Source organism: Ambystoma mexicanum, chromosome 9, assembly GCF_040938575.1.
Source record: "Ambystoma mexicanum isolate Mex_15411 chromosome 9, UKY_AmexF1_1, whole genome shotgun sequence".
In the NCBI taxonomy this organism is placed as follows: Eukaryota; Metazoa; Chordata; class Amphibia; order Caudata; family Ambystomatidae; genus Ambystoma; species Ambystoma mexicanum.
In genome coordinates, this window is record NC_090931.1 from 608,040,601 (window position 1) to 608,054,934 (window position 14,334).

The 14,334-nt window shown below is 46.0% G+C and overlaps 1 protein-coding gene across 2 annotated transcripts in view; it reads left to right on the forward strand.

The window, feature by feature from the left end:
- The window catches only part of EFCAB5 (EF-hand calcium binding domain 5), a 361,217-nt gene that overhangs the window by 261,786 nt on the left and 85,097 nt on the right, over positions 1–14,334 (forward strand). For both annotated transcript variants that reach the window (XM_069615250.1, XM_069615251.1), the window contains exon 18: positions 6,091–6,344. In XM_069615250.1, coding sequence (XP_069471351.1) covers positions 6,091–6,344 — 254 coding nt within the window. The remainder of the gene's footprint in view (positions 1–6,090; positions 6,345–14,334) is intronic.

Consider the following 14,334-nt stretch of genomic DNA (forward strand, 5'->3'; position numbering starts at 1 on the left):
TGTTGAACGAACTGGTGGATCCTCTAGTTTTTGTTGGAGCAGGACTCTTTCCTCTGTGGTGAGGAGACTTGATGGCTGCTGGTACTGAAACAGGAGGACTTGGAGCATCAAACATACTCCTTTGGTCAGAGCCCTGACAAACCGGGTTTGTGGAAGACTCTGTATGAACTGCGGTTGAGCGTTCTTTCGGGGGTGTGGTGGGTAGCTTCTCACCTCCTTTGTTTAGTGAGATTACAGCAGTGTCAGGAGTTGGTTCAGTGCTTTGTTTGATTATTTCCTTTGTTGATATAAGTTTAGGAGTGCAGTGCCATCTTACCACAGAAGGGTCTTTTGCCGCTGGTAGCGGTGTTCTGCACTGTACGTCTTGAAGTTTTTTGAGATGACCCCCTGGCGCTGAATTTGAGGGAGAGGCAGGGTGCTCTTGATGGTTTAAACTATCCAAAATTTCGTTGTCAGAGATTTCAGCCTGGGGAATCCACTGGCTATCCATTTTCCTTTTAAAGAAGTTATTCATGGTCGCCTCGGTGACCGGTAATGCGGGATGTTTCATGGGTCCCATTTTTTTATTTTGCGGGACCGTTGGTTTCATGGTCTGCCTTTTTCTGCACTTACTGCTTGTATTACGATGTCGTTTAATGTAGATTTTGGTAGTTGGATTCGGATCTTCCTCAACTAACAGGATTTTATCTAGTTTTTTAGGCTGTATGTGGGGAGCTTGTTGAGCATACATCGCCTGGGCTACTTGATGTATTTTCTTCAAAGGTGTGTTACGGAGACAGCTTGCCGATCTTCCAGGCTCTGATGATGGAGCCTCATCCTTATTGAAGGTGCCCGCATCAAGTAGGTGAAGGTCTGAGTTGGAAAAAGGAATTGGGCTCGTCGTGCACTCAACAGTGTCTGTAACTAACTCTAAGTGGTGAGAGGTCTCTTTAGGGCTCGACAAGGCATTCCAATTGGGTATTTGGTGGACCTCGACATTAAGTAATGATCCTTTTGGAGTGATGGAATAGGTTTCCACCTGGGTAGGTGCCGCTGCCGTTTCGTTTCCCTCTAGGGGAATTGCAGTGTCCGTTGTGTCGAGGTTTAGATCTCCTTTATGCCATGGAAACGGGTCTATCTGCCCACAAGATGTACTAGGAGCCACGTTCCCCGGAGGAGAGGGGCAGATCCGCCTCCCCAGCTCCGCCGAGGCTGAGTTGGGCCGCTGGGAATCCTCGTCCACGAGACGGCCCAATAACTCACACACAGTGTGGGCCGCTCGGTCATCCGAGCCAAGGGAGGCGAGGTGGGAGGAGCCATAGCCCACCGCCTCTCCACACTCCGCCGGGACGGCCCGCCCCATCGCCGGCTCGTCCGCCGGATCCACGGGCTGCAAGGTCTGAGCGATCGGGCCCAATGAGGCCAAGGGCCGTGCTGCCCGCCTGGGGAGCGCCAGCCCCTCACATTGCTTCCTCGTAGGCATTCGGCGCGCAGCGTGCGCGGCAGGCTCTCTCCTTGCACGGAGGGCCCGGCGAGCGGGCCCCTCCCCCCCCCCCCTCCTCCTCGGATCCCACAGAGCCACGGTCCACCGAGGCCGCTCGGAACGGAACAGAAGGTAAGGATGGTGTGCGGGAGACGGGTACTGGGATAGGAAGGGTAGGTATGGAGGGAGTTGGGGGAGGGGGGGCAGGTATGGGATGGCAGGGGGAGAACGGTAAGGCAAAGGTTCGGGAAGGGGTGGGGGTGGAAGATGAGCTTTCAATGGCGGCTGGTTGTGGGGGGCGAGCTGGTTCCAAGCCAGGAGTTGTAGTGTTGTTTAACAAAAGTACCTCGGGTCCTGAGTCGGGTCTTGGCTCGCGGATGTTAATGTCGGGCGGGCGGACCTCCATCGTGGAACGGTACCGGTAATCCGGTGAAGTTAAGTTGAGATGAGTTGATCGAGGGCGTCAGCCGTCAGTGTTGGCGTGTTGGAATGGGAAACACCGCCCCAGGGGTCCCACGAGGTCCAGCCAAGGTCTGCCAAAGTCTGCGAGCTCACTCTGCACTCACTCCGCGGCCGCTCCGCGGATAGAATGGCCTTTTCAAGCCAGACAGGAAATGTCCACTGTAGAAAGACTCTGTGGAATCTAGAGTCTGCCAAAGTCTGCGAGCTCACTCTGCACTCGCTCCGCGGATAGAATGGCCTTTTCAAGCCAGACAGGAAATGTCCACTGTAGAAAGACTCTGTGGAATCTAGAGTCTGCCAAAGTCTGCGAGCTCACTCTGCACTCACTCCGCGGCCGCTCCGCGGATAGAATGGCCTTTTCAAGCCAGACAGGAAATGTCCACTGTAGAAAGACTCTGTGGAATCTAGAGTCTGCCAAAGTCTGCGAGCTCACTCTGCACTCACTCCGTGGCCGCTCCGCGGATAGAATGGCCTTTTCAAGCCAGACAGGAAATGTCCACTGTAGAAAGACTCTGTGGAATCTAGAGTCTGCCAAAGTCTGCAAGCTCACTCTGCACTCACTCCGCGGCCGCTCCGCGGATAGAATTTTACATTTTCAATAATTGGCAGAAACGCCCCCTAATTTGGACAAGAAGGTGAAAAAGGCCATCTGAATGGCCGCACATATAAAATGTGCCCATTCAGGTGTCCGTTGTGGATTGGGCTGCTCTTTTTTTGGCGCAAGTGATGAGATGTGCTTGTGCATTTAATTTCTAGCGTCGGAATTCGTTTTGAGAACCTGACCCCTTGAGTTTTTTGCAGGTGTTTTTTCAAAAACTGCTGTTTTTGTGCAAAGCGGCCATTTTCATGCCGTTTTGAGGGATCGTAAAAATCGCTATGAGCTGGAGGGTCTGAATATTACCATAAAATTATAACAATTTCACACATAAAAATAAGCAATTGTATAACATGTAACATCATTCAAAAGTACATTAAAGTAGACCTATTATATGTTAAAAGAAAGTATAACATATTTTTGTAATACAAAATTACTACATAATAAGAAGCTTAAAATACAATGTACAGAAGCATTATTCCTCCCAAAAATCACAATTAAAAAATATACAGAATATTTTACAAACATAAATCTACAATAACAAAATATTCATAAGCATTCAAGTTGCATACTTACCATATACATCAATACAATTTAACAAGGTAATTCATTGTAAATACATATCATTTTCAAAACAATAAACATAACATTATAAAAATGAAGCATACACCAAACAATTCAAACGTATTAAAATAACACAAAGTAACATCTTCTACAAATAACTATATACACACATTTATAGTCCAACTATGCATGAAAAATGCAAATGTAATATTTGTGCTAAATTAAATTTAGTAAATAATGCAAACTGTAAATACTAACAAAAGCCGCACACATGTAATGCACATTTAAAACATAAATAAGTAAAAACAGTTTAACATTTTTATTAAAAACAGATATTCATGCAACACATTACATTAAGTTCACTATAAAGCATTTTAGAGCAAAAACAAAATATTGCAAAACAAAAACGGGGTGAGCTAAGGCTACCATATTCGATTTTAATATAATTTTTTGGGATACATGAATACAATGTATTATGTTATCACAAGTAAGGCCTGAGGTAGTAATCTTACACCAGTAAATGCAATCTTATGTTTGGCCCCCTAACTGCCTTTTCCACCCCGGGGGTGCCAGTACTGCAGGGTGCGGATTGAAGGAGGCATGACAGAACTATATACAACATGAAATAGTCTAGGTTTCCACTCCCATCACCCCACAGCAACGCAGAAAGGAGCAGAAAATGCAATTACATGAACTGTGATGTCACAGCAGCGGATTAGGAATTCTATTATCCTTTGCTATGACGTCACAGCAAGGGGATGCAGCGTTTGGAAAGGGAAATAGTTGCTAATGGCTTCCTATGGGAGCGATATACATCACATACTAACTATGCTCCCTCTTGTTATCCCCGGCCTACACGCCATCTAGCCGGGTTTAGTGGCACGCATAAAGCAGTGTATGAACACGATATTGCTTCCCGTTAACCCCCCGGGCAATGCACATGAAGCAATGTTTCATTTGAGTCCCCTTAAGTTGGCAAGCTCAATCACTGTTAATAGTTACATCAATTGCCCAATTCTATCCACACCTTGCATTGCCCCTTATAAACATAGGCATATTTATGCCTCCATTATAGGTTTTTACCCACCCCAGGTCTAGCACCAACGGTGAGCTCATCTGCACCAAGTGCCTTACAAAGTGCCCAGAACATTCCGAATCTTCTCTAAGCACTGTACATACACAATTGCCTAGAAATATCAGAGCACTATTTGGCCACAGTTTTCGGAACTGAAAGGGGAACCTGGGAGGTGCTGTGGCCTTGTGTAGTGTGTGAGATGTGGGTAAAGGGGGGCATGCAACAAGAATCACCAACCTACCCTCTAGAAAATGTAGCTCTGGAAAGGAAACTGCTGGGCAACTGATGGGGCGAGAGGAATGACAAGGGTACATTGTGTGGCTTGCAGGTAACAGGAGCTTGGAGGCTTCCCTTGCAAATCAGGGTGGGGAATTGAAATCCATTGCTCATGTTTAGAAGGGTTTGCCAGGCTGCTGGAGACCAATCCCAATCTGCAAGCTGAATTCTGGAATAACTCTTTGTTTTACATGTTAAACTGCGTTGTCAGGGCACTGCTTTCTTGAATGCAGCTTAAAACTCTTTTCCACTGTGTACCTAGAAATGGATGTCATTCTTGGATATTGATGGCTGAGGTTGAGCAATGATGGTGCATGTGGGCCAACACAGGGTACAATGAGCTCTGTGAAACTGCAAGGCATTGAAGACTTGATGCTTGAGTCATTGCCTGGGGGGCTCACTCCATAAAAAGATTCTACATTCGTATGTGTCGCTTGGAGCATTGTGTTTCGAACAGAAACAGAGAGAAGAGTAAATTTAGTATACAGGACAATCCTGGCATATGCCTTCCATTGGCGAACGAGTAGCAATAACGGTCCAGCGGTTGGGAGGGGGATGGGGAAGGGGATGTTCGAACATGTACCAGGCACTACACATGCACAAATAGACAAAACGTAAAGGAAAGACCTGAATAACTTACTCCTCAAAGAACATCTCGCTGGTAATTCCACTCGACCCTATTTTCCCCTTCTGGGGTTCCCCTGTCCACTGCTACCCCTACCCATCCCAGCTTCTCTGCCACTACTCCACCTTACTTGGAACCTCCTGGGCACGCGCCCTTTGTACAGTGCGCGGCTGCTTCCCAGCTAGATTTGCACTTTATAAATCCCATGCATACATACAAGGAGAGGGAGGTGCCGCAATCATGAGGACAGGGAGGGGGTTTGTTTATGGCTGGTAAATTGAACTGGAGAAAACAAGTTGCATTTTCAAGGAGATGGCATTTATCTACTGATTCAAATGCAAGAATATTGGTGATATTTTTGACAGGGGAGGGTGATCAACAAAGCCTGAGGGTGTTTGCTACAGCATATGGTGTGGGCTGTGCAGTAGGACCCCAGGTGGAAAGGGGCTAGTTCGTGATTAGATTTAAAAACAAGGAGTAACAGTTTAAAGTGGGAGCTGTTGTACACATAGGGACAGTCAGTGGGAGGCAGTGTTTGGAGGTTTGGGGGGTTAGGAGAAGAGCATGTAAGGTTGTAGAGCATGCAAATGGAGATGTGAAGAATGTTGCCAAGGGTGGGAGACCCAGGAGGGGGAGGCTGCGGTAGTGGAGCCGACCAATTACAAGCGTGGATATTATGGTTTTAGCTGAATGGTAGGTGGGCAGAGGGCGGATCTTTCTGATAATCAGCAGGTTGTGTCTGGCCATCAATGTTATCCATTGATGGAGTCTGGGTTCGCTGTAAGAGTACCCTAAGGTTGCAAGCTTAATGGGATGTGGTGAGAAAGCCAGGAGAGGTGGGATACAAGGGATGGGGTGAAGGTAACCGAGCATTGTGGGAAGAAAGACTGATTGATGAGTTGTGCATGAAATAGTGTAGTGCCACCTAGAGGAGTAGGCCTGTGGCGCAGCCAGAAATTCTTTCAGACCGCTCAGGGGTGAAGGCGGGGAAAGGGGGAGACATGCGTAACACTTTCTGTCTCTCCACTTAGAGACTACCTCTTCAAGTGTGCGGATAGTTCAGAGGTCATCACCACGGATGCCTACGGGGAGCGACACATCGCGGTTCCCATCCGAGAGCCGTCAGGCCGAGCTCTGGTGGTGGTGGACGTGAGCACTGGGCAGTGTCGGGACCTGCCGGCCCACGAGTTCCAGGACCTGCAGAAGATGCTGCAGATGCTGCAAGCGGCCTGCGACGAAATCCTCGGGGAGTCGGAAGAGGAAAAGGAGATGACCTACGTCTTGGGTAGGTTTATAACGCCTCAAGTCTGCGTCACACGGCGGGCCTGTGCGCCACGAAGCTGATTAACAATACATGACTCTAAGTCGATTTGAAGGGGGTAGGGGGTTGTGGGACTGGTTGGGCTGCTTGAAATGTGGACTGGCTGCTTAGGGACATGATGTGCAGCGGGATACATTAATTTGTGTAAGGCCACACTATTTATTTATTTTATTTATTTGCATTTTTAAAGCACGCAACTGCCCTCGGGCATCGTAGCGCTGTTACATGAAGCTTACTTGACATGGGTATAGTATGAGGACAACAATAGGCGAATGGTTACAAACATTGCTCGTTTTCCAGGGTTACATGGGAACAGTGACATAGGTACAATATGTGGACATAGTAAAAGATTGGTTACAGACATTATTCGTGTTCCGGGTAGTGGGTTAGGTGCATATTTACTTGAATGAAATGGTTTTCAGTGCCTTTCTGAAGTCCAAGAGCGATGTTTCAGATCTCAATTTAGGTGGCAGTGAGTTCCAGGACCAAATAGGGAAGCCAGAATTAGAACATAGGTCTCCTGGTTGCACAGGTAGCCCTAACTGGTCAACACTGATGAGGATCTGTTTTCTGTCCTTTTCTCAGGTTTTTAATTAAAATGTAAGTTTTCCCATGGCTCTTATGCTCAGATTCGAGCCTGTGCTGAGAGTAGCATTTTGAGCTTCATGGTGTGTTTTGGAGCTGTTTTTTTGTTGTTGGTCTGTTGAACTTTTCAATACGTTTTGATCCTCCCTTGTGGTGTTCAGGTGGAATTTTGACCCGTTCACACCCCTCCCCCGCCCCAATCTGGAAAAGCATCTATGGCCGTAGCATTCGATTGCATGATACCTTCCCTAGAAACCAAATGATGGTGCAGTTTCAGCTCGGTACAGTACTTCTATAGCTAGCTGCATACGGTGGTTGTTCAATTAAAAGCCACTAGATGGAGCTGTTGCAGAAGGGAATTTACTGTTTGTTCTGAAAACATTTTCCAAGAGTTCAGCTTTCGTTGCTTTTGTGTCCCGTTTCTAGACATTAGTTTAAAAAGCTCTGAAGGCGCAAGAGCCCAAATTAGATTTTAATTTGTGGTATTTTCTCAGCATTAACATTTTGGGTATTTTGTGTACATTTGACCCTTTTCGTTTTGGCTACCTATAAGCCGAAACTTTTGCATCAGGGTGCCGATAGGGAGAAATGGCACATGAGGAGGGACACGAAGCGTGTAGGTGTTGTTTGGTTATTTGCGCACCCATTGACTTACCCTGGCCATGCTAATACCCATGGCCATTCCCACCTAGTTCTTTCCCCTCCCTGCCCAAAACACCTCCCTGTGGCAATTCTTTAAGCTCGCTTTAATCAACTTTGTAATGGAAGTGCCTGCCAGTGTTTTTTCAAAGCAGTCTTCTGAGAGTTATTTAGTTGGAGCTGTGAAGGTGCTACTGGTGTAATAAAAATGTGTTCACCAGGTCGGCCTTCAGCCACTTGATGTAAAAGCATTGCGTGTGTCCTTCATTGAAGTCCTGTTAAAAACAAGCATTGGCAAATCAACAGTTTTGGCTTATTCATAGGTATTAGGCATTTGTCAGCCACTGCTATCAGATGCCCAGGTACTTGCCCCATTTTGCAGCTGCTACCATCAATGGCCAGTTAATACCACTATGGCAGTATTGGTGAAGTTCTGAACAATACGTTTTTTGTAGTAGTGGTAGTTTGAGAAACTAAATATCACTAGATCACTAGATCAGAATGCTCTGTTATTATGTTTAAAATCAGCATGTTTCTTTAATTTAATTTACTAGCGCACTGTCCTCCATGGCCCCGCGTCCAGCCAGTGCTTAAAAACGAAATCACCTCTAAGCGCTTTCAACCTGCAGATGCGTTGCTAGCCTATATTGGAACAGGGGTGTCTCTGTGTTTTTCCTGCAGCCAAGTTGTATGGATTTGTTGCAAAAGCAGGCCTAGGTGGAGAGCTTCCGCAAGGGCCTAACCCGGAAGCGCCGTGGGCAACAGAGAGCCATCTACAGCAGGTTTTTAGTAGATGCCAAGAGGCGCAATGTGGAATAGTGCCACGTCTTATCCTGAAGCAGATTTGGAAGGTGACGCGGGGGGTCACTCGTGGGGCTTTCCCTCAGTAGGCAGGGTAGTTTGCCAGGACCCCTCAATCCCTCCCCACACACTATCCTAGCTGTCATGTGCCTTGGCCGGCAGACATGCTAGTTGGGTGATGGAATGCCCTAGGTTGGAGGACTTGGGCAGTCCAGCCAAGAGCATGCGCCGCAGGTGTGTTGCTAGGTCTGGAAAAGATCCGGGGCTACGCTAATGTCAGGACTTTCGGGACTAGCTAGCCTTTTAGTTGTAGCCTCTGAGCTTCCATCCGGGGCAACAACCAAAAGACCCGGGGCTGTAGCCCCCTTAGCCCGCCTAGCAACGCCTCTGCAGTGCCAGCTGGAGGTAATTCACTCACATGGGTGAAGGGAAAGTGTTGGAGGACGACTTGGAAACGTGGAGGCAAGAACTCGCCATGAAAAGCCCTCATGTTGGCATCTATTGCTGTGTCACACTCGAGGATGCTCAGGTCCTTGCTATTGGGTGAGGCAAGGGCTGGTGGGTATGAGTAATGTATTTGATGGCATTTGAGTGGGCAAGCGCCGCTATGCAATTCAGAAAGAGTCTGTACATTTTGTTGCTAACTCAAGCAATAGACTCGGCTTGTTTTAATCATGTAAGGAACTTTAAAACATGTTTTATTCTGTCCTTTCATTGGAGTACGCACGTATGGCTAGATGTATACGACTCCTCTGGTTTAGGCTTAATTGAAGCATACGCTGATGCATAGTCTGTCCTTGTTGTTTATGATGGGGGAGGGATTAAGGCGCACTGGCAGGGCCCGTGCAGCTTAAACTTAGAAAACAGACTTTACCATGTGGGTGGAGGCTTGGCCATCAGATGCATGAAGTTCCTCAATATAAAAACACGCCCTAAGCTAGAAATTCCCAGATGGTGGATCATTGTTAGTAACTTGCTCGCCAAGCCAGCACACTACTGAATACAGTCTTTTCATCTGTCATTTAAGTGAACGGAGGATAGCAGAGGGGCAACGTGCTGGTCTTGGAAGCAAGACCACGCAGAAGCAACAGAGGTTCCAAACCCCGGATCCGCGCTTAGAAACCGAACTCGGGTATTAAGCACGAATGAAAAAAAAATTACAAAACATTTTTAAAGTCTATTGGGCCCAGTCACCAGACCCTAATTTTTGAAAGAAACTTAGCTGACACAACATCCTCATTATTAACTAATTACAAGAGCCAAACCATCCTGGGTGACTTAAATATCAAGAGATACATTCCAGAAGATAGCACAACAAAAGGCTTGCTACAAAACCTGGCTGACTCGCAATTAGAACAGCCAGTGCACGAAGCAACACATTCAGCAGGACTCGCTATGGATGTGGTCTCCGGTGGGAAGGAGGATATTAATATTCAGTCTATTTGGCCTTTCGGGTGGGCGGACCATTGCATTATTCAGGTTACTGGACAAGGGTCTAATGCTCGGAAGGTGCCAGCAAATACATGGGAAATCATAGGTGGAAAGTTGAAAGAACTAGTTGTAAGTCTTCTTGTTGGGGAGCTTGAATTTACAGAACTAACCTTAATAGGGGAGCCAGAGGAAGACTACCAGAGATATTACATGGATTTCTCATAGTTTAGGCAGGGTATGCCTCATAGCCAACCAGAAAGTATCTCTGGAAGAGGCTCCCTGGCAAAACGATTCAACGAAGAACCTCAGAGGCTGAAATTGAGTTGGATAAAACTAGGAAGAAATGAAGATCACATTATCCTATAGAAAACAAATATAATTGAGCAGGATACATTCCTAACCACCAAGCTCAGATTCAGGAAGCCATGGAAAACTATTATCAATTGACATTAACCACGGTTTACGCGTTGCAAAGACAACGGTATCAATCTATGGAAGAACGGCACCATCCTGCAAATCCCGATAACACGCTCATTCCATGTCGGGGCATCCACTATGGCATGAGAAACACTTTTATATTTAAAGAACAAAAATGTAAAATACATGAAGGGATTAGGATATGATCTGTGAATCCCGGGAGAGCCCAGTCCTTTACTTGGTCTCCTAGAGAACAGCACAGGCCAGTTATGAGCTGAATTCAGCCCTCTTACACCAGATCCATTCAATCAGATCCTGTCCGTAGGTAAGAAAGCTGTCCCGTACATTGACCTGTGCTCCCATGCGGAAATCTATGAAGAGCTCACTTCATGTCTCCTAGCAAACATGTGGAACATTCTGAATAAATCCTTAAGAGAAGGGAGAGTGCCGGCCGATCTCAAGTCAGCCAAAGGAACTCTGGGATTGATTTGGAAGTAACTGGGAATGCGCAGTGCCAAAGAGAAATGGTTGGTGCAGAACAATCTTATTGACCAATCATGTTATTATCACAAATACACAAATGTAGTTTGCAAGGGAACATTTCATCCAGTAGTGGACAGCTGACACGTGTTTCGACGCCAAACAGGTCGTTCTCAAGGCCTTCAACAAGGTCAGGAATGAGTACCCAGGATGATGTCGTCGGGATAAGCAAGGCAACAAATAGCCTTTGTAAATAGTAATAGTGGGATAGGTAGGTCACATATGACACTTGTCAGGAGTTGGCGACTGTACTTGTCCGGTTCGATATTCTCACGACGAAAATAGCTTGTCTGCTGATTTGCAGTACAGAAGATTCCAAGTGATACAAATTGTGGGTTTCTTCAAGTCATGTAAGCAAAGTAATTGTAGTGCCTCAAATGGCATCAGAAATGCAGCTTCGGGCGGAATACAGGGGTTAGATCCCTTTAAACAGGTTACGCTCACCAGCAATAGTAACCCGGCTGCTCAAGAAGCCCAAAGAGGAATCCTACAGAATGCAAACTTTTGACATGTCATTTCTGGTTAAAGTTCTAGAGAAGTCTAGAATGTTACAACTGCAGCCATTTATTGACGAGACACTTTGTCTGCCTCCGGTGCAGACATGATTCAGACCTTTACATATTACAGAGGCAGTGGATGGATGACCTGGGGTGGATAGTGGACAAGATAGTGACTGGATCCCTGGTGCTGTTGGATCTGTTGGCTGCTTTCGACACCATTGGCCACCTGGGATTGCTGATGCAACTACATCAGACAGGCGTTCAAGGGAAAGCTTTGGAATGTATTGAATTATTTCTGTGTGGTAGGCGACAGAATGTGGTTGCCTCAGCCTTCGCCTCAAATGCATACAATTTAGAATGCAGAGTCCCCCAAGGTTCAGCAGTGTCCCTGCTGCTGTTTAATGCATATGTGGCCTGGTTGATTCTTGAGAATCAGAGCTTGTGAGGGCAGATATACAACTGTGCAGACAACACCCACTTGGTGTTTAGGATCACCCAAGGGCTGGAAAATCCAGCTCAATGCTTCCCCGAAGGTTCCATCCCTTGAAAACCGTGCTCTTGGTCGTGGGAGACCATAGACCAAACTGACCCAAGCATTGCTGGCTCTGTGTATTGAGGAACAGTCCTATAGCCTCCTAGACAGTCAACAATGTAGGTGCGATGACTGATCCGCAGATGTCCTTGGAGAACCACGTATCAACGGTAGGGAAGAAATGCTTTCTATCCATGGGAAGGCGAAGGCACACTTTCCCTGTGCTACCTTACCCGTGTAGGTTTCACACAATTTTAACCTTGGTTTTATCACACAGATTATGCAGACAGCATTTACGGTAGGATCTGTACATTCCTTATGCAAAGGCTACATAGAATTCTAAAAGTGGCAGTAAGAACATTACGTGGTCTGAGGGGATTTGATCATGTGATCCCTGTGTGTAGCACCCTGCAATGACATCTAGCGGAAGATGGGGTTGTAGAGCATTATCTTATACCGTGGAAACCCTCTGGAGCACACTTCCATTCTCCCTTACAGCCAGCCGAGAACAAGCTACGTTTAGGTCATTGAAGACCTGCCTATTTTATAAGCGGTAAATTGCATAGATTTCTTTTTTTGATTGATGCATCAGCGTTTCCATTCCCTAAGCGCCAGGAGGCCCTGTTGGAGCCAAAGATCACTCTAAAAATGTTTGATACCATAAAGCAACTAAAATAACATTTGTACCTGTGAAAATGAGGTCAGTATACAAAAAAGGAAGGAAAGAAGAAAAGAGAAATTAAATGAATTACAGACAGACTTATGAATGTCAAATGAATGAAAGGAGGAAACATGGAATCAAGGAATGAAAGACTAATTGAGTACCAGAAAGACTTATAGAAACAAAGGAAAAAGATAGGAAGAAAGTGAGGGAGAACAGAACATAGAATATTGTACATCTAGAAAGAAAGATGAAGAATGTAACATGAGAAACAAATACATGAGCTAATGAATAATCTCTAGAAAATAAGATACAATATAAAGAAAAGAAGGATGGAAGTCAGATAAAAAAAGGGTCAAAACAACATTGTAACAAAGCATTATCTGTGTACTACCTGGAAATTAGTCAATTTCTGAATTGTGTCCTTTCACTTGAAAGTTGAGAAATACTTCCTGATCATTTGTAACAGTAGCCGTTGCCCCTCGTAGTTGCAGGAAGTGTCCTGCATCGATCAGTCAAGTCTATTATTGATAATTTAAAAAAGAGATCTGATATGGCATTTGTAAGGCGCCTATACACAAGTGTTTCAAGGCGCGACGAGGCAAGGGAGGAGGAATGAAGGGAGGACAGACAACGATCCTACTAGACCAAATGTCATTCAGATCGCGCAAGTGCATGGGATAGGGGAAGGGGAAAGTGCGGGGGGAGGGAGAAGGGAGAGTGCAGTACATGGGAAGAGAATAATAACAATATGTAAAGTAATGGCCGGCAAGTGGCAAGTGCAGAGATCGTTGAAAATATCCCGGATTACATGTTCACAAGTCTTGGTGTTTTGGCATTGTGCCACTGATGATTACCTCAATGTTTTCAATGTAGACGATGCATGACAGCGCCCCTTTAATAGTGGTGTATTTTCCTGGTGACGTGCTGATTAATCTGGCTGTTGGCAGCACAGGAGCTAAAGAGCACATTGTGAGAGTGAACAATCCTGATCAGAGCCTCGGCCTAATCATTAAAATAAAAGCATAGACATGTGAGCTCCTGGGCATACCACTTGTTGCCTAAACAGAGAAATATATTAATGTATCAAGTTGAAGTCTTGGAGAGGAGTTACCCTGGAGTGAGACGAAGCACCTTACAGAGGACTCGCGAAGACCGCAATCCACTGGCGTGCTGAATTTCAATGGGAAGACATTGCAACGATAGCTGTCCCCGTTGCACCTCCCCATGGGAAGTTGAATGCTTTCTGTTGCGTAGCCATGTGGGAAGCCGGACTGTTGGGGTTCCCAAACGTGGGGAGAATCGGGGTTACTTGTGGAGTGGTGTCCGAAAGACCTTCTCCTTACTCATGGATAAGGCTGGCAGTTTGGCCACAGACTTACAGACATTTGGAATCGCTCAGCGAAATAGGGTCTTCATCAGTAAGGGGATTATACATGTTTCCTTGAGTGTATTTTGGACAGGATCCCTGTAGATGGAATTTTAGGCTAGTTGAGGAGGCCCCTTGGAGCGGTTTTTTCCATGCCGTCATGAGGAGGGAGGACCAGAACCCTTGCACACCAATTATGTGGCACAACCAGTTTTTTTCTGAGATCAACACGGTGTAAAAGGTCATAGTAACAAGTAAGTGCTGCTAGCAAGCTTGTTATTTCCTTGTATATTTTTTGTAGGATGGATCTGAAGCTCTGATAAACCCATCCGCAGTAGTGTTAACTCCACAAGCAGCATCCATTGAAGGTACATTGCTCCACCCTTTGCAACCATCTCCCGCAAAAGCAACCTGTATTCATCCTCTGCTGGTCGAACCGAAGTTCAAGTCCAAAGTGGGATTGGCATAAAGTGCTAATC